Source organism: Myiozetetes cayanensis, unplaced genomic scaffold (genome assembly GCF_022539395.1).
Source record: "Myiozetetes cayanensis isolate MyiCay16 unplaced genomic scaffold, myiCay2020 scf3, whole genome shotgun sequence".
Lineage (NCBI taxonomy): Eukaryota > Metazoa > Chordata > Aves > Passeriformes > Tyrannidae > Myiozetetes > Myiozetetes cayanensis.
The window spans coordinates 69621219-69645131 of NW_026087521.1; the positions used below are offsets into that span (position 1 = coordinate 69621219).

General features: G+C 41.0%; 1 protein-coding gene across 2 annotated transcripts in view; it reads left to right on the plus strand.

Moving 5' to 3' along the window:
* The window catches only part of SCUBE1 (signal peptide, CUB domain and EGF like domain containing 1), a 169062-nt gene that overhangs the window by 104137 nt on the left and 41012 nt on the right, over positions 1–23913 (plus strand). For both annotated transcript variants that reach the window (XM_050325506.1, XM_050325507.1), the window contains 2 exons: positions 4031–4147; positions 22255–22377. In XM_050325506.1, coding sequence (XP_050181463.1) covers positions 4031–4147; positions 22255–22377 — 240 coding nt within the window. The remainder of the gene's footprint in view (positions 1–4030; positions 4148–22254; positions 22378–23913) is intronic.

Sequence of the window (23913 nt, forward strand, 5' to 3'; positions counted from 1 at the left end):
AGTCCAACCTTCCTCTCTGATTCAGAGATGGAAGTTGTTGTTGTTATTTTCTCTTCCCAGTCATTGTGTTATGATCAAGAATTAGAAAGCAGATAGGGTTTTCTGCATCCTGTTGACTTCAGTTTGCCATGCTGGGTAACAGAAAAGATCAGGTGTTTACCTTGTCCAGTCTCACAGACCTGTGTAATTTTGTTCTGCTTTGCACCATATCTCAGTTCCTGTAAAATTGGTTTGGATCTTTAGTTCAGATTGAACCAAAAATGAGTAGGACAGATTTGCCTGATTTTGACCAATACCCTTAAAATCACGTCATGTTCTTTTGGTCATGAGATAAACTGAAGTCACAAAAATTGGCTTTATTAAATAATTGGCTACTCCAAACAAAAAAAACCCCAGATTGAATTAGAAGCTTGTGTTTTAAATGGTCATGTTTACTTGTTTCATAAAAGAAGATGAAAATCAGTTTTTCAGAAATGTTCTCAAACCATATCCCACGTTGCAATATCCCATAGTTACTGTTTTTTTCCTATATATACATATATATAATTGTTAGAGCAGTAAATATTCTAATGGAGTAAACCACAGGTAAAACATATTGGTAAGTGATTTTAGTTATTTCTTGTCCGTGGATCCCTTGAGCAGATTGTTCCAGAATTAAGAGCTTACACTGGAAAAACACAATGTAATTTCTCCCAGACTGCCTTATGTAAATAGATGTCCTGTTCTTTAGATCCCTGTCTCTGTCCGAATTTTCTGGTAGGAATTCAATAAGGATGTAGATGGGGCTACAAACATCACTTTTAATTAATGGCAAAGTCTAATTGTTTCAAATTATGAGCTTTATCGTAATTCAGAAGGAACCTAAATGTCAGTTCTGTGACACTGCTTTACTTGTGTCTTCCTGTTCTTTTTCTGCTCCCTCATCAGAACAAAAAAAAAAGAAAAGCCAGAAATGCGTGAAAAAGTTTAAAACAAACAAACAAAAATGCTAAAATGCTGAGGTTTTCCCAGAGGAAAAAAAAACAGTGAAAATGGTCTGTAGGACCAATATCACCGTGAAGACCCGATGCAATTTTTAACATCCCCTTTTTTTCCCTTCCTCAATGCGATAAAATGAAAATAAGTAATTTGCATCTGCTCTTCATTCGAGGCCTAAAAGTTGTATTTGCTTTTCAAATATAAAGTTTGGTAGTGCTGAGGTGAAGAAGAGTGAGTTGAAGTCCTTACCACCAGAAGCACAAGGTGGTCATGCACTTGGGTTTGTGCTGTGTATTGGCCTCAGCTCCTCTCTTTGATGTGGCTCCCAGGACCTCTTTCCCACATTCTGCTATTCATGTTTGCTTTCTTTTCCCAATGTTTTCTCACGACCTTGAGTTTAAGGAATTTCATCAATACATCTCTCCAATAATCCAGAATGTTAGAGGTACTGTCACATGTCCTCCTGCTCACTTGGGTCTTCATCCTGCTAAAGGGTTTGTCATGTATGAAAGTCAGAGTCACTAGGAAAGTTGAAGGGTATTTATCCCTTTCGGTTTGTTTTACTAAATCTGTGTGAAAATAAGAAAAGCTGGCTTGATTCCTTCTATTTATATGTAGAAATAACTCTTGTTCACTGAGTGACCCTTACCCTATAGATCCAGTCATCCATGCCATGGGAAAAAGAAAAAAAAAAAAAATTGTTGTGTCTATTCATTTTCACTGGATGTCATCCAGAAAGCAGAAATATTACTGCTTATGTTCATCTTGTGCTGATGAACTACAATAAAGGAGACTTCATGTGCCAGAGTTAATCTGCTAACATAAGATTTACTGCTCCTTGCAGTGCCATGCCAAACCTAATCTCCAGTGCCTTTCCCTGGCTTTTAACCTTAATTCTTTACTCCTGGCAAATCATCCTGCCCTTAAACTGTAAAAATTTTTCAATCACCTGAAAGGTTTTCCCTTCTCTGAAAGATAAAATGATCTGATATGCTGGCCTGCACATGCATGCACACAGACAAGTGGAAATGCCAGCAGAAGAATTCTTCCAGCAGTAGTTTTAACCTCTTAAATCTATGAAATAGTCCCTTCCCAGAGGGGTAAATGAAAATCAGAACTGTATTACTTAAACAGTTTGGTTCAGGTCCTGCAAAAGCTGTACTTGAGGTGAGCAAGAACTCCGCCTGAAAATCAGGAATTGGCAGCCTCAGCTCCATTCCCAGAAAAACACATTGATCCATTGGTTAGCTGTGCCTTATGGCAGTTATATGCAAATCTATTTGTGTACTAATTGCCCTTTCTAATTAATGTTATTATGTAGCAAACATGGCAAAAAACCTAAAGTCCATCCAGAGGAGCTTGTGTGAATCTGTCTGGACTCAGAGTTCTGTCCCATGCTGGTAACGCAACCCCTTGTTTTTGGGTTTTTTCCTAAGTGCCAGGAGCTCATTCCACAACTGATGTAAAGGCCTGTGCCAGTGCAAAAAAACCACCAAAAATCAAACCAAAAAACCCCAGAAAGAAACCAGTTACACTTTTTTTCCCTCCCTATTTTAAAGCAGTGAAGTCCCTCCAAAGGGCCAGTCTAAGTTCACCTCGAGGACAAAGCAGAGGCTGCTTTAAAATATAAAAAAAATCTTTTAGTACTAGTCAATTGAAAGATAAAGCCTGTTCTGTGTAAATAATTTTTGATCAATGTACTGTTCTAAGGCAATTCCCAATTAGCATATCCTATAGCTTATTGTCAGACCCTGTCCACAGGGTACAATTGTGACACAGGCTGTGAATATTCAGCAATTGGAGTCTGTAAATCTGAGTAAGTAATGACAAAGCCTCTTTAGGGAAGGAGGTGAGCTGAGCAGAATAATGGAAATCTTGGGGGGCAGTGGGGTATTTTAATTTAATCAAAGCCAGAGCAACTGAAAAAGATACTATTAAAAGGACTTGCTCTCTGAAGTAAATACTTTTCAGATAAATGCCCAGTTCAAACTGACGTGCTAAATTGGCATCCTTACATCCACTCTATTCTGTGGATCAAAGCAAAGTTAATCATTTCACTTGCCTTTTATCTGTTTTATGGATGTGTTTGTGAGTGTGACGTGTGAGCCTGTGCATGTGTAATGTGTGTGCATGTGCATACATGAGTGGAAATAATGGCACTGAGGGGAGGGGTTTTGCTTTTTTCCTAACAAAGTTGAAGATTTTTTTTTTTTTTTTTTTAAATGTAGTGGTACCTCACAGTCACTGCCCACTGTAGTAAAAGCTCAGAAGTATTGCAACTTTCTCTTGCCTGTGTTTGCCCAGCCACCCTTCTACATACTACAAGCACTGGGAAATTTCAATGACACAGCTTGGAATGGGTTCAGTGACCTCAATTATGCCCTCCCACCCACTCCAAACTCCTTTCAATTTGCAAAAAGCTTTAAGTGGACAAAACCCAGATGCCTTTTGCTTGTAGTTCAGTAAGAACAGATTGGGCATGTAGATTCTTGTCAAAGTGATATATGTAGTTCATTTTCCATTAACTCTTTCTTAACTAAGGATTTTCAATTCTCAGTTCCAAGTCTGGCACGCTGCTTTGCTCTCTACTGTTTTTAGAGTTCATTGTGCCTACAGCATCATTTAAAAGTGAAGCCTGAAATGCCTCAGCCAGACATTGACTGATACAAAGCAGGCAGAGGGTTTGCTCCTGCTTTTAGAGGCAATCGCGCTTTTTTCATCGTTTTTAAACATATTTCCTACGTAACAACCCATCCTGTTGTCTAAGGCGGTTGAAAAGTAAATATAATAAGGAAAACCTCCTGGGAGGAGAAAGAGATCATGACTTGTGGAAAGGATTTCCCAGTCCAGACCAGTCCGTGGGCCCTGACGACCTCGCGAGCTCGCTTGGGTTGCCTTGCTTAAACTCGCATTGCTTACACACACCGTAATACCCCAAATATGTTGTAATACTGCAACATCCCCGAGAGCCAGTGCCTCTCCCCTCCCCCAGAACATCTCATTACACTCCCTCTCTCCCTCTCCCTCTCTCCCTTTCTCTCTCCTTCTGCAGAAACATGCGCTGTCAACAACGGAGGCTGCGATCGGACGTGCAAGGACACGGCGACGGGGGTTCGGTGCAGTTGCCCAGTTGGATTTACCCTGCAGCCTGATGGGAAAACGTGCAAAGGTCAGCCTCTGTTTGCTTTGCAATGCATCATTTGCCTTCAGTGCTTCCAGTGGAAGATGTAAATATCGAGTTATTTGATCAATACTTTCAAGTTAAGGCAACGCTGGCGTGGGGTTCGCAGTTGAGTTCGTTCGTTTTTCTCGCCCCTGATTTTTCCGTGTGTCCCTCCCAGCTCAAAATATTCTGTGATTTTGGTCATATACATTTCTGTGCATTAGAAGGTTTTATTACTGCAAAGAAATGAGATGCAGAGAGGTCAAGAGGAGCAACTCTGGGCTGCAAAAAGCCTTTAGTTTCAAAGGATATTCTTGTAAATCTGCAGTCATCCAGAGGTGTCTGAATTTGTCTGTTGAAAAAGCAAGTTAAGATACTCAACCAGTACTTTGTAACCTGCAGATAATCAGCTGGCTATCACTAACATAATCAGCTGGTTATTACCAAGGGAAAGACAGGAAAAATCCCAACCACTTGTCCGTTTCTGCACCTTCAAAACACAAGTAGCAGCAAAGGAAAACCAAAATAAACTTTGCAAATGCACGGGTCTGAACCACATGGCTGGTGCTCAGGTTTTTACTGTTCCAAAGGCAGCACGAGACCCTTGGTGTTTTTGGTCCTTCGTGGGTGTGTTAAAACCAAGGTCAGGGGAAGAGGGGGCAGAACGGAGCATCTGATATCGCTGTCAGCATTCTGTCCTCAGTTAAGGAGACAGGCACAGTCCTCAAATATCCCTCCAAAATCACCCTTACTGGCATGTGAGTAGATTTGGATACATGTTGATAGGGCCAGGCCATCCATCAACCATTGTCCCATCTTCCTTTTGAGCTTCCTTGCAATGGACTCGGTGATGGACACCCAGGAGGACGTTGCATATATTCCTGTCACAGAGAACACTTTTTATCACTCAGTGACTTGGCATAAGCTGACCTAACTTGCTAAGGAATTATTATGACTCTTTTTTCCTTCAAAATACCCAGAAATGTCAGAACACCTTCAGTCCAGGGCTTGATGTTACTTAAAATAGTAAACCCCACAAAAATAAACAGAAAATGTGTGGTTTCCTCTTGCTCCAGGCTGAAAAATCCCAGTGCTTGGGCATGATCCTGTTAGTATTTATAGAAATAACAGTCCATTTTGCCTGTTTATTTGAAAATAAAACATTTAAGCTGCCATTGCACACAATGTTAATAGTTAAGGGTGAGCTCACATCAAAACCCAGTCATCTGAGTTCAAGCCACGTAAAAATAAATCTTCATTTTTACCGGCAGAACAGTAACAGTGATTCCACCAAGTGCTTAAAAAGGAGGCATTTTAATAATGTAACATACACCTAGGCTTGATCATAATGTTTACTATTGAAACTGTGTCATGGAAAAACAAAGATTAATTCTAAATTTAGACACTTGGCCAGAGAACTAACATGGAACAATATTTATGTAAAAATCAAGTCTGTAGTTAGTCCTATCTCAAAGCTTCGTTCGTGAAGCCTGGCCATGATGATGAGTTAGTCCTCTAGACAAAATGAAATATTCAGCTGATCCTCCAACCAAATACTTTAGCTCCAAGCTCTTTCACTTTTTGCTTTTCCTCTGTTCTTATGAGTAGAGAATAGAAGAAACAGAATTATGATGCTGCAGATTCTTCTTTACTTTCCTCAAATAAGCAGCAACTGGAAAATAACTTACATTGTTTAATTAACCAACCAAGCCATTTCTTTTTAACCTTTATTGGCATTTTAGGAAATATCCTTCCCCATAAAAAGGTAAAATATATGTTTCAAATTTAATTTATTTGTAATTAATCACGTTTATCTCATGTGAGATTCCTGGGCTAAGATTCTGCTTTCCTGGAAGGTAGAGGTACAGGGCATGTAAGTAAAGCTGAGAGGAACTGGAGGGAAAATTGATATATTAACTGCAAAATGCACTTGTGGCTTGAGCAAAAATGATTAATATGTTTAGGTTTAATTTAGCAAATAAGGTTGACCAAAAATAATGTTTTCATTGGAAAAGTTTGTGACTTTTTAGTCAGTTTTGGCATCTTCCTCTCTTAAGACATTATACATTACGGAGTTGCTGAGATTCAGAGACTCAGAGAAACATCTGAACTTTTGAGCACTGCAGGGTGGACATTGTGTAATTTATTAATCTGTAATTCTAGCTCCCTTGTAGGTGACTTCCTCAACAATGGGCTTTTGCCATAATGGCATTTTATAGAAATCTTTTGACACTTTTCCTCCTTATTTTTAACAAGGGAATCAGTTAAAATAAAAAAAATTAAAAAAAAATTACTATTTTTCTAAATAACAAAAATTTCTAGATGGTTCTGTTCAAAAATCAGGACTAATCTGGTTTAGACATTGTATAGACATATAATGGGGGAAAAATTTACTGTCCAAAATGCCCAAAGATTTTTGTTTAGTAGTTTGGAATTACATTAATTGTTTAGTATAGAAAAAAGGCAAGTGGACCGTTAAAAAAAAAAGGGAAAGACAAGTTCTTAAAAAAGAGTATATGCAAACATGCTTGATTGCCAAAAGGTGGCAAATAAACCCTATTAAATGTAACTAATTGTGCTATACTTTGTTTGCAAATCTCATATTTCCCATTCTATAGTTCTGTCAGAAAAGCTGGCATGAATTTAAAATTCTAGTGTTTCTCCTGGCCCCTTTCCCAACTTATCAGAGGGTGGAAGGTGCAGGAAAGCAATTTCCAAGCAATACAAGGAACTACCTTCCGTGGGTTTGGATGTTGAACTCTTCCTCAGGCTCAGTGGGAAATGAGGGTTCATTGCACCTCAGAGAATCAAGCTCCTTTTGTTAATGCAGATTACAGTCTGGCTTATATCAAATGTCGATAAAACAGGGGGCAAATTTGTTGTGGATATGGTTTTAACATGGAATACAAACGGCCATCTGCACAGCCAGTAGGAAAACTACTGTCACAGAAGGTTTCTTTGGTTCCTGGAAACTGAAAAAAATCTTTTTTATCTCTGACTGTTTCTCCTTCTCATATATTTCTTCCCTGGTCTCGTAGTGAAATAAGAGCAAAATTGTCTGTGGTCTGGTTAGAGGGACCTTCAGATGTATAAATGGTGGCTGGGATAAAAGTTCATTAACCTTTTGCTGTTCTTTAAAAGTCAGTCTGGACCTCAAGTCCTCCCTCAGCTGGCTTGGCACACAATGGAGAGCGCTCCTTTATTCCCCTCAGCTTTCCTGTCAACTTGGCTTTTAATAAGCCCAGCCATGGAGGCTTTTGACAGCTAAGAGAAGAGACATTCCAGGCAGAAAGAGTTCCATATTCTCCCTCTAATTAACGCTATTTAATTTCTCCTGCCATTGTAACTGGGTGATCCCAGCTTGATGCTCAGTTCATTTGATGCTGTCCATTATTGTGCTCCTGCAGGACAAAACAGTGTCGTTCATTTCCTTAAATGCCTCCCGAGTTATCCCACAGAATTCAGCTAATTCAGCCAGAAAGGGAGCCAGAGGATTAAAAGGCACAGTAGCCCAGGGTGCCTGATGCTCATTGCCTCCTCCCCACTTTTTAATATCCCCTGTGTTGTGCAATATCAGGGGTTCTGTGGTCCCAAACCCCCTTGTTTGTTGGTTTCTGTGCATCCTTCCTGCTGAGAACCCTTTCCATGGATCCAGCTGAAATCTGCCCTCAGCGAGAAGATTCATCAGCCCAGCATTTCAGTTCTATTAAATACAACTTAGTGAAGTCAGACTAGGTTAGACCTAGCACAGAATTCTGAGGGTTGTTTAAATCCATCTGATAAACTGGATCAAACAATAAAGGGCAGCTACAGAAGGATGGGAGACAAGCATTCTTCTCCCAGGACTTACAGCAGAGAAGGGCAGTGAGTGATGGCAAAACACGGTGTCTGGAGAGAGACAGGGACTCTTGGGGTTCTCTGAGGGAATTAGAGCCAGAGGAAGGGCCACAATCTTCTACAGCATGGTATAAAATGTAGGGCCATGCGTCTGATGTGCTGCATTTCTGCCTTAAAACAGAAACTGTACCCCCAGGGGACTCCTGTGGCCAGAATGATGCAGCTTCCCAGCACTCTGCACACAGGGACACAGAGGCCCTGTGCAGGGTGCAGCACCTGCTGAACTCCTCGAGTCAAACAGCAGAGCAAATAAAATCCTTAAGCAGCAGAAGAGAAGCATAACTGGATTTCTAAGGGTGGTGGAGCAAAAGCCACGTGTCAAATACGACTTTTCCATGAACACCCATGAGGTGCTGCCCAGCTTTGCAACGTCCCTTTGATGTTTTGCAGTAGCAGGATGTGTGTTATTTTGTTCAGCTAACTTTGTGGTTTGCGTCATTTCATCGCTTCCGTTTGTGTCCCGTGACAATCCACCCTTAAGGGGCAGGGACTTGATGGTGGGATTTTGGGAAGGCTGGGCTAGAATGTCGGTGGGTTTAGCAGCAGCATGAGGTTATAACCTGCAACAGGATTAATTCACGTGCCCAAACAGGTCTCTGTGAAGCCCAGGTGATCCCATGGGCGTGTATTTAAGGAGGCAGAAAGTTCCCTTCCCATCTCCACCCCGAGATGGTGCGTTTTATTTACCATGCAACAACTGAGAAAGGCCCTTCTTAGCCCTCTGGCATATTGTTTAACTAGAGCAGTGTTATGCTGGGGTTATGTGGCTGGATGGCAAACATTTCTCCTTCCTGCTGTCTCATTGTCATGGTGACCCAGCAATGTGCTCTGCACATCCTTGAAACAGCCCCCCAGCCTTCAGCATTCAGATGCAGTGAAGAAATGTGGCACTTACATGCGTAAATACTCGCCTGTGCTGCAGTGGGAGCATCAGGAATGCCTGAGTGTTGAATCCAAGGCCTGTAACTCTGCTCTGTTACTCCTGTTAACTCCCTGATCATTCAGCAATCTAGGAAAGAAGACAGGGATTAAGGAAAAATACCAGTCAAAGAACTGAATCCGAGTTAATTCAAAATAAAAGGGAAATTTTGCATTGGCTCTACAGGGTTGACAAAGTGATAAGTTTTTTTTTTCATCTTTCTTAATTGCATCCTATTACAGCAGAAAAATGCGTTTTAAATTAGTTTTGGGTACACACACACACACACAAAAAAAGAACTCCTGAAAATGAATTAAATCTTGAAAATGGAATTGTTTCTCTGAGGAAAGAGTTTGTTACAGAATGAGTTTTAATGAAGCAAAGTGTGTCAGGTTTTGTTAAATATGAACTGAAACGTTTCATTAAATGAAATGTTTAAATGTTCAGAATTAATGCTTGACATCAGCTTGGTACAAGAGTATGACTCAGATGTTGAAGGCTTTCCTCTCTTTTAATTCAGAACACACTAACACTGAGTGAAAAGCTCACAGTGAGCAGTTTAGCTGGCCAATTTGGCTCCATTTCCTGGCTGCAGAGTATCTGTGAACAGTTATGATTTCCTCCATCATTCCATTAATCGAAATTACTTAAAATTTGTTTTAGGGTTTGTTTTTTTTTCCTCTAAATTGGATTAAATTGACTAAAGCTTTTAGAATTGCACCTTGTCGGTCTTAATCAATTCATACGACACTGAAGACGTTTCCTCTCTTTTCAAAAAAGGAGCTCAGGTTATTTTTATTGTCTGCTATTAGGAAGATGCAGTTGTTGATCTGGCACATCAACTATTAGCCTGCCAGAAGGATGATAATACCTTCCTTTGATTGTGATGGATTAAATGAGTCTCAGAGTGATATAATTTTTCACTGGTTGTCTAAACGCAGTGTTTTGCACTAGGGAGTAATTACCTATGATAAACTCGGGGTTTTTTTGATTAATATCCCTGAACAACCTGACTTTTTTTTTTTTTTTTAACATGTTAGTAAAAATCTGACAGTAAAACATATCCCTGTCCAAGATAACCTCTGTAAAATATATGCAATAGTCAAATTTACATCAAAGCAGGTAAAACTTCAGTGGTAAAAATGCAAGACAGGCCCAAGTTATTTCATGGGAATTAACTTTTTTTTTTAATATTTTTTTGTTTTGTTTTGTTTGGGCACTGTTCTAGTTTTCTTCCTTAGATGTAAAGAGACCTCACTGAAAAAGTAGGTATCCTGCCCTACCTTTTGCATGGCATTAGTGACAGTAAGTATTGTGTGAGATGTCATACAAAAAGAGCTTTTTTCCAGCTCACCTTTCTCTAGCAACATCGAGAGTTCTTTTTTAGCACGTGTGAAAAGCCAGCTTAGCTCCCTCCACACCAGGCACATAAGGTTTTTGAGGAGCACAAGCCTTATGAGGCACAACAAGCCATTTCCAGTGCTTTCTCAAAAAAAAAAAGGGAAAAAACACATGCAAATGGTGTGAAAGGATAAACTCAAGTGCAATAAGTTGCTGGCAGTCATCACCTCCACTGCAGTCAGAGTGCTGTGGTACCAGCAAATGTCAGCCTAAATGTCAAAATTACAGAAACTCACAAATGTCAAAATTACATAAATTTCAACACTACAAGCAGCATTGTTTTTTTGAAGAGGATGAGAGGATGTCTGGCAAAGCCAGAAAGGGTAGAAACCTGCTTGTCTTACTCCCTTTTGCTTCTGACTGTGTTTCCCTGGATAACTGCACCACGGCCATCTCCTCCTATGTCACATCTTTAAGATAATTTAGGTGGGTGTTGCTCAGAGTCTCTCAGAAGTAACGAAGGGAAGTGCAGGGTTACTCTCAGCAGACTTTTAACTCACGATTCTGGTATCTCTGCTGCAAAAAAAACCCTGCCAAACTTTGCAAATGGAAACAGTTGACACACACCCTCTCTGAAGAAGCTGACTTGAGCAGACAGAGCACCTTAACCACAGTTCTTGGGAGTAGTACAAGGTTTTTAGGTGGCAGGCCAGATACACTGCAGACTTTTTAGGGGGAAGGACATGGAATGAATTTTCAGTTCTCAGAAAAGTGAGTGCTCCTGGGATTTCAAGTCAAGAGGCTCAGTAAAAAAAAAGAGGCATTTAAAATCACTATTTCATTTTTAAACAGAGGTCCTTTGTACAGACCACACCTTCTGTGACTATTCATGTGATCCCCATATTGCCCCTGCTGTGGATACCTAACGAGAGTGTCTGTGCTCTCTCCTCTGCATCAGCTCTCAGTGGGCATTATATTTGATTTTGGGCCTCTTACTTCTCTCAGGAATCCCTCAGTGAACTGTGGTTTAGAATATAGTCAGAAGAATAGGTGAGCCCAAGGAAAAAAATAAGCACATCATCCTTTGTTAATTCCTGATGGGATTAGAGGTCTTGCATCATATGGCTGAGCTGTTTGTGCAAGCTTAAAGATATGTGCACTGGGAAATAACATGGAGCAGCTGGGCCCTCTGAACTCATATCTTATCCCAATAACCTGCTCATAAGGACGTGGAAATAGCCTAATCCCAGCCTACAGGGTATCCACTTTACCTGCCTGGAAAATATCCCTGAACTGGGTTATCCTTCCCACTTCCCTTCGGAGTCTAACCAGGGAGAAATGAAATTACTCTTCTTGAGCTCAGTAAGAGGAACAAAATACAAGGAAAAAGTGGATGTTGATACAGTGGTGCAAAGAGGCCTCTGTTCTCCACTCACATGTGAAAGTCAATGCAGGACAAAATCTCAGTCCCCCTCTGGTTTTCTTCTTCCTTCTGTGTCACTCCCTCTGAAAAACTCCCTACTCCAGAGGAATCAGGCTCCCCTGGTTTTTTATCATCAGCAGGCCATAGCCTGTTTGTCAAAGCCAGTCCACAAGTGTCCAGAGTCAGGGGATAGAACTGTAGAAGTTAGTTATTAAAGTGTGTTTTGTCTTTTAACAACCCTTAAGTGTTTACTGAAGTGGTTTATTCTTTGTCCCTGATGGTTTTCTCCCTGCTTCTCATCAACTTAAGCCAAGAGTAAACTTCCCAATAGTCAAATCAAGATCTAGTTTTCATAATTCATTATAAGCAACTTCTGCTTCCATCAGACTCCTTACATGATTCTGCTTTCAAGCTACAACTTACCCTCCCAGTGTTTGTAACTAGGAATAAGTGCATGTTCAAATATAAACACCATTTGAGTTTGCTTCTCTGTACATGTAAGCAAAGAGCTATCAGAAAATAAAAGAGATCAGATGAAATCACAAGGCACTACGGCCATGTATCAAAAAATAAAAGATATACCTTTGCCCTCTCCACGCTGAGCAAAAAGCAGATATAGACTTGTGGCTGAGGTTTGCCTTTTATCCTAAAAACAAGGGAAAAAAATAAATATAAGGGGCAAAACCAGTGATATGCTGTATATGTATGATGCACAGATTAAATGTGCAATTAAAATGGCTGAGCTTTCTTTAAATTGCTTTCTGACAGACAAGTTCTGACCATTTTCCAGTGCTTCTGCATAGTTGAAGAGTTTTGGGATCACATTCTTTTTTCAGGAAGCAAAGTAAAAGGAAACCTTCTTGGTAAAGGCTGATTTGTGTGAATCTCCTCAGCTGCTTTAGAGCTACCAACAGATTTTCTGGGAAGATTTTGCAGCAGCAAAGATACTCCTCTTTTTTTGACAAAACACGTATGAGTAGGAAAATAGAGGCATTTGTGCCAAACAGGCAACCAAAGGCAGTGATTTAACACTATGAAACAATAGATGTGGCTGCCTAACCAAAGGAAAAGGTAACAAAAGCAGCATTAAATGAGAGGGAAATTAGGAATTTTGTCAGTGAAAACAGTGGTCCTGTTCAGTGCCTGTGTACTGGCAAGATTTTCTGAGAGCACTTTGTGACCATTTTGGGGAAGCCCTGAGAAGACCTCCTGTAGTTTTAGTGTGACTCACTAAATGCTTCCACAGGGAATTTTTTGGTATGTGAATGAACCCTGTGGATGTTGCAGAGATAACAGGTAGACTTGTAGTTGATGAAAGAAGACACAAAGGGAATTGATTTGATAGGAATGGCAAAGGAAAGGCTAAAGCCAAGAGGGAATATTAAATTACAGAGGCAGTTTTGGGGTTGTTTCTGGTTTGATAGGACTCTAAGTGAGATGTGAGACCATCTCTGTCCAAAAAAAATAAAAAAAAAAGCCCTCATAAAGATCAGGATTGAGAGATGGACAGGACCTGAAAATTGAACCAGAGCACGAGCTCCCAGGTAGCTACAAAAACATCTTCAGTGTTTTTAATCCTTGCTTCTTTAATCAAACGTGGAGTAAAGAAGCGAACATTAAGGCCTGTCTGCAGTAGCCTTATTGCTGAGGCTGCAGTCATTTTATGCTGTGACACTGATTTTATCCAGGTCTCAGGACAAAGAACATACAAGATCCATCCAGTGTGAGGAAAACAGGAGCAGCATCCAGCAGGCAGCTGCAGCAGCTCAGGACAAAGCTCTGTGTCATGTCCAGTGAGGGAGCCACAATCATCTGGGCCAGCACTGCTGCCCTGGAAACAGCTGTTTCAAGGCTTCCTAGGACTGGGAATTTAGGTTTCTAATTTTTTCCCTGCTTTTTTTTTAAAGGAAGCAGGGAGTTGAATGTTGCTGATGCACCATAAAGCGTCTGATTTGAGGGGGGTACAGAGAGAGGAGAAGGCTCAGCCAAGTTGGGGGTGAAACCATGAGTAGAGGAGGAGATGCTGGAGAGACAAGAAAGATGCTGGTGACCAGCAGAAAATGAGTGAATAAATGGGGCTTGGAGGAGAAAAAGGTAGAAAACTTCTGGTGGTCAGAAGCCTGGTGAGGGGATCAGAAAAACGAACAAAACTCACTGATGATGGGATGTTGACTGAATTTTTGATTTATAGGCATTAATTTGATTCAGACTTTCTAAGAGGCACTTAAAAGTTCCAGGCCACAGGGACAAAAAAATCAATTTATAAAGAAAAAGAAAATGAATGCAAATTTTTGATATCAATACAGTTGGAAAGAAAGAAGAAAATGGAATGGAAGACCAAAAAAAAAAAAAGAGAGAATGGAAAGCAGAATCCTTCTTGAGTGTTGCTGCAAATTTACTTAATCCAGAATATGTGTGAAATTTTCATTGCCCCTTCCTTATTTTTGAGGGAATTGCCTTTTAGGTTGGTTTTGGGGTTTTTTTAGGTTTTTTTTTTGGCTTAAAGACACACAATTCATTTGTCTGCTGCAGACTTGTTCGTGACAGACAAATATAATATAACAAATTATCTTCCATTAAAAAATTGCAGACTTGGGTCAGCTGCCATGTAGCTCATTGAGTTTCAGTCCCTCCCAAGGGTTCCATCTATCCCCACGAAATAAATTCGTGTGTACTAAGTTAGGGGTTTTTTTTCATGACTAGGCAATATCCCTGTTCCCTGGAAACTTGCAGTTGTTATTTGTCTTTGTGAACCTCCCCTTTGAAAATGCCAAATCCTTTAAATTAATGCTTCAGAGGGTCATATTTTGCATTTCAGTTGTTGAAAAGACCTTGCATTTATTCAACAATATAAAGCCCCCTGAGGATTAACAACCACAGTGTATTTTGGAAAAGTGTGCTGTGCTTTCTGTTACTCGGGGCTCACATAATGTGACTTGACTACTCACATAATCAAAGCTACCAGCTTTCAAAACTTACAGTATTTTGCCATTCTTTCATCTCTGCCTTTTTCACCACGAAATAACAGATTTTGTATGATTTTTGTGTGGTCAGATCCTGCTCTCAGTGATGTGTCTGCCTTCCCTGGTACGGAACAGAACAGATCCCTGGTTGGTTGAAGCGGTGCCTTCAAAAAGTTTTTGGAGGGTTAATTTTTTGGTCAGCAGCTGAATTTCTTTGATTCATTAAGAGCCATGAGGCACCTGAATTATCATGGGCTAATTGTTTTCAGCTGCCCCTTTCAGCAGGAGTAGCTTTATCACAGGAAAGCTGGCACAGTTTCACTGGCACTTTAGAGGGAGCATCAGGACCCACAACTGTCTTTAATACCAATTTTATTTTTAAATTTCATTTCATTAAAAAACCCCCACGTTTTTAGAAGCAAACTGAGGTCCTTGCAAACAAGCACACAGCTTTCCTGAGCAGGTAAGAATTCCAAGAAGGGAAGTGAAGACAATTAACATAAAATTAAATGTAAATTGAGTTAATGCGCGAAACCTGGGGATTCTTGTCTCTCGGTCCAGCAGTGCACAGCTCACTGCTCCTGTGCTCTTTATTGAGATGACACAGCAAAATTAAAGAAAGAGCAAGGCCTTGGGGTTTTTTAGTGAGATCTAGTACAGAAAAAATGCCCAGGGATATCAGTGCCTTGAGTTTTATACCTCAAGAAACGCTGAATTAACCCCTTTGCTGTTGTTATGGTGTGTAACCTTCAGCAACCCACAGAGTTCTTGTGCCTCAGCTCTTCCTGCATAAAATACACGTAGAACTGTTATGGTCCTAGGGGCTGTGTGAGTAATTAAGGTCCATAAGTAGTCAGCCCAAGGTATTTGCACAATTCTTTACCACCGTTTTAACCACAGCCCCCAGATCTGCACACTTATTTCTCCCTCTCCCGTGTTTTATAAAAAGCATTTTGGTTGCTAAAACGTTACAGTAGGAGAAAAACTGGTTTGATTTTCTGGGATTCCTATGGCTGTTTATTTTTTTTCTTTTTTTTGAGGTGGGGGAGGATGGAGGTGGAGGGGTAGTTTTAGCATTTGACTCAGCCTAGACAGTAAAAGACCATCAGTCTGCTCCTTTATGTCTCCAGTCCACTTCACATTCTGGTGTCACAGCCTCAGACAGCTCGCACTGTTTGGGTTCACAGCGTTGCACCAACATGTTTTCAGGTTCAGAAAAGAATTCAGTGTTCAGCAAAAAAAATTTCAAATGAAAATCCTTTCTTTTCACATTAGATTTAGTAAATCCCCTTCCCTTTTACAGCTGAGAAATTTGGGCCTAACCTATTCTGACAGCTTTTCTAAGTTTTTCCACTTTCGAAGGTTTTTGTGTTTTATAAATCTAATTAACTGTAATAAGAAAATAATAGGACATAATGTTTGTTTTACAAGGTGATTGATCTCTTGGCAGCCTGGCAGACTCTTTCATTGATTGGTTGGTGGATAATGTCAGAGTGGATATGTCCTGGAGGAGAATAGCTGACACCTAAATCCATATGTGACAGATTACCATCTGTGTTGGAAGACAGGTTTCTTCGTGAAATTGCAAAGATAACAGGTGAAAATTGAGAAAGTGACATGAGGGAAATGTGTTGAAACCTGCCCCAACCTTTCCATGCTCTAAGAGCATTTACACAAAGCTCTCTGTTTTGTGGGCAGCCTGTTTTCAGGATGAGGGAGATTAAATTTTAATTACACTCATTCCTGTCTGCCCAGTCTAGATTTAATCCTGTTAATTAGGAAAATGCCTTGCCCCACAACCTAGCCATAAAGCTAATTAAACAGAGAATCTTCATTTGCTACTTAGTGGAACTGCAGTTCAGTAATGATTATCATACATTACAGTTAATTAGCACTGTGGGAGGGAAAATGAGAATGTTGTTGAAGCTCAGAACTCAAATTAGGGGTGCTGCAATATCTGCCTTTATTTCATTTTGCAGCTATCTGATGCAGGGAAGTCACACACTACCCTTACCTGCCTCAGGTTCAGGTTTGTGAAAGAAGAGTTAATTAAATGTACCTCTCCTGCCAGAAGTGTTGTGTAGGTTTAACGTGAGGAAGGGAATAAGCTGCTGGTCTTTGAAATCCTCAAGCAGAAGACACTGCATAAACAGAATTATTCCTGCCTGGAGCATGCAGAGCCTGCTGGAGGCAAAGAGCTGTGCAGTCACAGGGAGAGAGAGTGGTGGGACAGCAGTTGTGCTTCCTGAAGTAAAGGTGGCCATAACAGCTCTGCAGACACACTCAGAATCTTCCAGGGGGAAACACTACCAGCTGCTGCATCAAACCATTCAGAAGTCCAAATCAGGAGCTAAAAACAACTGTAATTTGTCTAAAATTACTAATTACTTCGATCCATAATGCTTTGTTCAGTTATAATAGGCCATTTTAAAGTATTGGTCCATAAAATATCAGGTGATAATTACCAAGACCCCATTCCACAGAGGAAGGAAAGCAGAGAAGTGTTACACCCTGCCCAAGCTGCTGGATAAAGCTATTGTAAAACTGGAACCAGGGCTAAGTCCATGTAAATAAACCACACAACAGCTGGCTGGGTGTTTTCTGGAGGGAACAGCAGAACCTGTGTTCTGCTTTGGTTTAGGTTTTCTCGCAGTGGCACTGAATCCAGCGAGTCTGAGGATGTGAAACTATCTTTCTACCTCAACAAGATACGGCTTAAAGGCATGCATTATTTAAGGTGCTACGGAATATTTTGAGTATTGCAAGTGTAGCCTGATAGTTCACGTTAATCCTGAGTTATTGCCTTTCAAGTTTTATTGCAAAGTGACAGGCAAATATCAAAATAATTGCAGTCTGAGCACTGGGGGCTCTGTAATATTTGGAAGGTGGGGACAGCGTGTGTTTGGTGGAAGCCAGTGCTGATTGGCAACACCGGGGGAGCCTGCTGAGTTGTGCACTGGGCATGGATTCAAGTGTGGATGAGTTGGTTTGTTTTCCTGTTCCTCTATTTCCCCACCCCTGACACGGGGTTTTAAAAGTTTTGTGGCTGCTTTATGAAGTACTTTGTGGTCTGTGTGCATCAGGGAACCAATATCTGTGTCAACAGGGCAACACTAGTTAGGAGCTTTAGGGGACAGTGGTGATTTGTAAAAGCATGAGAAAAGAGAAGGAAAGAAAAGCAAAGGAAGGTTGTGAAATCAGGGAATAAGAGCAACTAGCAGAAAATATATTTGTATTAATGTCCACTGAGTACTGGTAATAGCATTATTAGTCATTATTAAAACCAAGAAGGTTATGAAGTTTGTGTAATTATTTCAGGCTGATCTGGGAGTTTATGATTGTCCTGGAGCTAGGTAGCATTTTAAATCTGCAAAGGATTAGACAGACACAATCAGTTCAAATATTTGTCCAGCCATTGAAAGGAGAATCCTCACTTCCGCCTTTGGAAATCTCCATATCCATCATTGTTCAAGAGCTGAGTGAAGATTGCATATTGATTACCCTTTCAGTTGCCTTTAAGCAGCTTATGTGAAAGTTCTAAGTCACCCCAAATCCCTAGTTTTTAATTTGTTCCCTGACTTGTGTGCAGCAAGGCAGATCTTTGGGAGTTCATATGCACACACAAGTGCAGAAATGCACCCTGATCAGAACCAGGTCCTTCCCAATATGAATGACACTGAGCAGAGCTTCAAAAGGTGTAAGTGGAAAAGGAGCAGCCATTCCCATTAATCTTCTTCCCAAGGTCATGAAAAGAAAAATAATGGCCTGCCTGTTAACCCGAGTCAAATTGTGACTGTGCAGTTTATCACAAAGCATCTGAGTTTCTGTGCCTTTATTTAAAGCTGAAAAGTTCTATTTAAAGCCGATTCCCACTGCCTGCCTCGTGTTTTGAGATCCTCAGAAAACTTCAGGATCATCAGTTACTTCAGAAATGTTTTGTTCATTCCTCCTTCATCCTTCTGAACTGATTGCCCCCTCCACTCTGCTGAAATTACCTGTCCAAAAAAGAGCACGGACATTTGTGCTCCCTGCATGGGTTGGTGTTTGTAGCAGATCAACAGCTTCGTCTTGAGCGAGGTATCATTTAACAATATTGACTTACTTCAGGAGAAATCCTATGGAATTTCATTGCCAAATGGAAACCCATCAAAGCTCCTACTCTGACGTGACCCACAGTGTCTGATCAGGGGCCATGGGGGCATTTGGTGTGCAGCCCCCGTGGAGAAATACAGTTCTTTATGTCCTTTGGCATTCCTGAGGATAAAGGGGAGCAGAACTGTGGGAAGTTGGAGCCATTCTTCTGCAGCCTGGACCATCAGCTGAAAAGGAGCCACTTGAGACCTGTGTTGGGAGACTCCAGGTTTATGACTCCTCTACAGTCCCAATATAGGATGGGGAGTAGATGACTAAATAATATCAAAGTCAGTAGAGATACCACAGTGGGTTTCCACTGTGTTTTCTCTCCCTACAGGACAGGCAGACAGGCTTTGCTCTCTGTGAAGTTCAAAGAAACACTTGACAAAGTTGGGTACCAGTGAGTTTGAAGATAAATGGGGCCTCACCTTCTCAGGCAGTGGAATCATTTATTTTCACACGGCTCATAACACGAGTTATTTATAGCTATGGAAAGAAAAATAGTGGGGATATAGACGTGGTGCAGTTCCTGTGAACCAGTTAGACATGATACTGCTCTCTTCCAAGTGAAATGCAGCCATGCACTGCTCTCCACAGAGTGAAATAATTTCTGCATGCCTTGTCAGTCTCGCTATGGTCGTGGAAAGAAATACAGTGAAAGCAGAGACATTGGCACTGTTTATGTTATTTAGAATGTTTTTGCAGCTAACAGTTTTGACCTCTATTCTGTTTTGCTGGTGCTGGTTTCAAAAGGTCACGTCATGTTTTCCAGTCAGAAGAAATGTATAAATACTTTCTTTTCCTGTGGACTCTCCCAGGTTTCACCCAGGTCCTGGTTCTGAATCACTCCGAAGGATTGCTGGTGTAGAACTGTAGAACTGATCTGCTGCATTGTCAGTGGAATTACAATTATATCAGCAGCCTAAAATCTACCCTCTCGTGCCAGCAGGGTTTCATTTTTGTCCCTTCTGGTCTTCAGAGACCCTGAAAAGAAAGTCAGTGAGGCTGGAATTTGGAATTTAACGTGTGAAATGCAGGGGCCGTCATTTAAAGCATCAATCATTACTCCAGAATGATGTTTGACAGGCTGCAAGTAATTTCTGCTTCAAGCAGTCTCAGGCAGCAAGGAGTAGCCCAAAGGTCATGTTGTTCTTATCACAGGGTAAAAGATATCTTCTTCATGATGGATGACTGCTCTGTGTGTATGTGATGCGTAACATATTAGTAATTTTAATTCACAGTTCCATTTGTCCAACAGTTTTGTCAGGGCAAGCTTAAACTGTGGTTAGGTTACACCTGTGCTGTGCAAAAGGATGGGACCTTTTGTGGCGATCCATCATAAGACCCTCAAGACAGTCCCAAGCTGCACGTGCTGGAGCTGGGAGGAATCACTCCTACGAATGGAAATGCAACCTGCAAGAATTGGGCCAAAAAGCCGTGCTTTCACTGCTTTTTCACTGCTGATCTGGAGCTGGGCAGGTGATCACAGCTGAAAACAAATGGGTTTCTTCCTCCAGTCTCAGGGGATTATGTAGAGACACTCTCAGTGTGTTCTTTGCAGATACATCAGGTTGAGAGCCCAGGGTTGTCTGTTCTTGGCCGGCCAAACCCCCAAAACTGGAGGACCACAGACAGCAAACACGACTCCTGATGTCTGATCACTTTAAGAACTCTGTTGCCTGAGACATAAAGATTTGGGCAGGCTCGTGCAAAGCTCTCAGGGTGTGATATCCCCACAGCTGCTGCCTGCAGTTTACACTCGTTCTTTTAACAGGATTGAGTGCAAAAACCTCTCTTCTGCAGAGCCAGACACAGAAATAATAAGCAGCAGTATTAGTTCAGAGGGTCTCAGAGCAAATTTCTTCTTTGCCACAAATGCAACTCATAAGAAAAAACCTCTATAGCAACATACATTGTTCTTGCTTTATCTGAGTCCTGAGCAATATTTGTGTCAATGGGTGTGCAGCAAAGTGCTCTTCTTGGCTGAATTTGCCTCTCCGAATTTGCTGTTAGAATTTTTAGGTTTACCACCTCACTCCTCTTGCTGCTGTTCGTATTTTACAGGCAGAGATGTGGTAAGAGCCGTGCCACTCTCCCGATGTGTTTCCAAAATTAATGAATGACTTCCACCAAGAGTCATCCTGAATTCCAGTAATTTTTAAAACACGCCCTTCACTCACCGTCATCATGCTGGTTTTGATACATTTCCACCTCCACATATTGGATCTTTTGGCATCTAGATTTGCACTTTGCAAGATTGGCTTTTTAGGTGGCCAGCTGTTACCTGAAAATTTCAAAGCTCTTACAGCATGAGGGTTTTTGAGAGGAAACATCACTCTTCACATCTTGTTTTCACTTCCAGAAGTGGGCAGCCAAGGCTTGATTTCTTGTTCCTTCTTCACTGTATGCATTCATGAAAAGAGCTGGGTTTTGGCACTGTTCTTCTCTTGGGGGGAAAGAAAAAAAAGAAAAGAGTAATTTTTTTCTTTTTCAAATAAACATGGATTTATGATTGGGGGAGGATGGAAGGATGCTCTGTATTTCAAATGAGGTTTTGTGGCCTCCCAATATACTTGCTGCACAACCTTTTATGGGCTGGAAAAGGGACTGGTCATTCCAGTTCTTCAGCACCTTTGGGAGAAGTTAAAAGGTGCAAGGAGTAGAATCAACAGTATGAAATTCAGACCAGAGGTCTTTTCAAGTTCATCAGTGCACTTTGTAATCATTATGTGAAGTCAGAGCCATTGATACTGTCCTTCATACATACAAATATATATATTTATATATATATATATTTTTGGTTTTCAAATGCAGGCAATAGGTGCTCTGCCTTCAGAACAACTGGAGAAGCAACACTGGACATGTTAGTTGCTCTTCTTTTATACCAAATGAGAAAAGTTAAGACACATGAAAATGGGTTTTCAGGACACTGTGTGTCACTCTGTGTCACTGAATAATGGACAAACTAGCATCTGATGTTAATTCTGAAAAAAATGCATCCTTACATTTGTCTATGTAGGCATTTTTTCAGAATTCAAGTGTGGTTTATTTTGTGTTTGTTGTTATTTCAGGTTTTTTCCCCTGTGTTCTTGGGTTTTGATTGTTCCTGCACAAGGCAAAGGACTCACGTCTTGCACAGGTTGAAGTCTTCTCTCAGGCAGACCCACTACATCTGCAGAGGAGCTTCCCTGAATGCTCCTTAACATCAAAATACCTCAACTTTGTTGAGTTGCAGCTCTGGGTGGGGAAATACCTGTGTCTCCTGAACTACTCAGCTCCTACCTGTCTTGTGAGATTGGTTTGGGAAGGGACACACCTGACCAGCCTGGTTCCTCACAGGGACAGCAGCTTCCTTGGGGATCTGAGTGAATGAATTCCTGTACTGCTGCCCTGAATTGCTGTTGAGAGCTGAACTTTTGCTGTTCATTCTCTGCAGATATCGACGAGTGCTTGGTGAACAACGGTGGCTGTGACCATTTCTGCCGAAACACAGTTGGCAGCTTTGAGTGCAGCTGCCAGAAAGGCTATAAACTGCTCACAGATGAGAGGACCTGCCAAGGTAAATGCTTCATTTGCTTTCCTCTTTGCATAATGAGGATGCTGTTTCCAGTGGATTTAATTTTTTTTTGTAATTAATTCATTTGTGCTACAGGTTCTAAGCATGCTGTTGTAGGAATTAGGGTTAGAAAAGACCCACAAGATTTTCGTTTTCTGAGGTGGGGTTAGAAGATTACTGGAAATGTCTTGTTTCCATGTTTTTAATAGCAGGAATGCCAGTGTCCTGTTGAAGTGTAAAAATCCAAGTGGCACAGTGGAATAGCCTCAGGCAAAGAGCCTGATGTTCAAATCCTCTAATTTGCTATGATCTTAATGGGACAGAGGCTTATCTTACTTGGACCAGAGTTGTTTAGAGTAGCTAACTGGAACAGAGCACTTGCAAGGTTTAAACTGAAAAAAGAGAGTCTAATTTGTAAGCTCACCTTTGCCTGACAGAAACTGTTTGTGGAGGGATAAGGGTGGTGTTTTGTGGGAATTCAAATGAAGTGTGGTTTATATCCTCTGCTGTGCGTGCCATGATTTGTTATCTAAGTCACATGATGTTATTTATGCTTTGACTAATTAAGTGCACAACTGTTTCCAAGTACTAACCATGTACCTTTGGAGAAATGATGCTTGAAGCATTTGAGCTCTTTAAAAAAAAACCCTGGAAATGGCTATAAAGATGAGCATCAATAGAGAGAGAAGGGGAAGCAGGATATATTCAATTAAAATTTTATTGATATGTGATTATTTGCAGGGGCTTTTGAACATGCAGAAGTCCGAAGCAGTGTTAGTATTTTAGAGTTTCTTTGTTCGTCCACAAAAGAGAAACCAAGGTCTGAAGATATATCTGCCATTCAGAAATTTTTCCATTGCTTTTTGTTGGTACTTCCATCCACCATCTGGGAATGCTTCTCCAACCTGACTGTGAGATTAGACACAAAGGAGTCAGGGAAAGGTTGGTCTCAAGCTGGACAGGATGGGAAGAACTGGGAGTAGCACAAATTGGGCAGTAATAACATTGTAGGATCATGTCAGACATGGGTAAGTTGTCAGGTCTTAACTTACCTGCTAAAAAGGGGAACAAAATGCTAAAAAGAAACATTCCCTAGGTGAGGGATATATCTCTCTCCCTTAGAGAGAGTCAGAAATACCTTCTGGCCCATGAATTTCTCGTGTCATGACATGGTCTCGCTGTGGTGTCAGTCAGAGGCTTCACCACTGAACTAATTGTACTTACACCGGAGAAAAACTCCAGAGAAAAGTTAGCAGTAATAGGCTTTGAAAGCTCCCTGTAAATAATCAGGTTTCTATCATGGTAATGGAAATCTGGAAGCAGCTCTGTAGATGTTGTTCCAGTGGGTTTTGTTTCCTCCTGTGCCTGGGCTGAGGAACGAATGAGTCGCTGGTAACAAGAGATACCCTGCGAGGACCAGAGCAGTGGCTGATCTTCTTCCCTCCCTCGTGTGATCAGACATGGAAGTACAAGCATGGTCTGACCATCCTGCTTTTCCCATTGTCCATGAGGAAGGGCAGGCCCTCCCTCTGGCCCCTA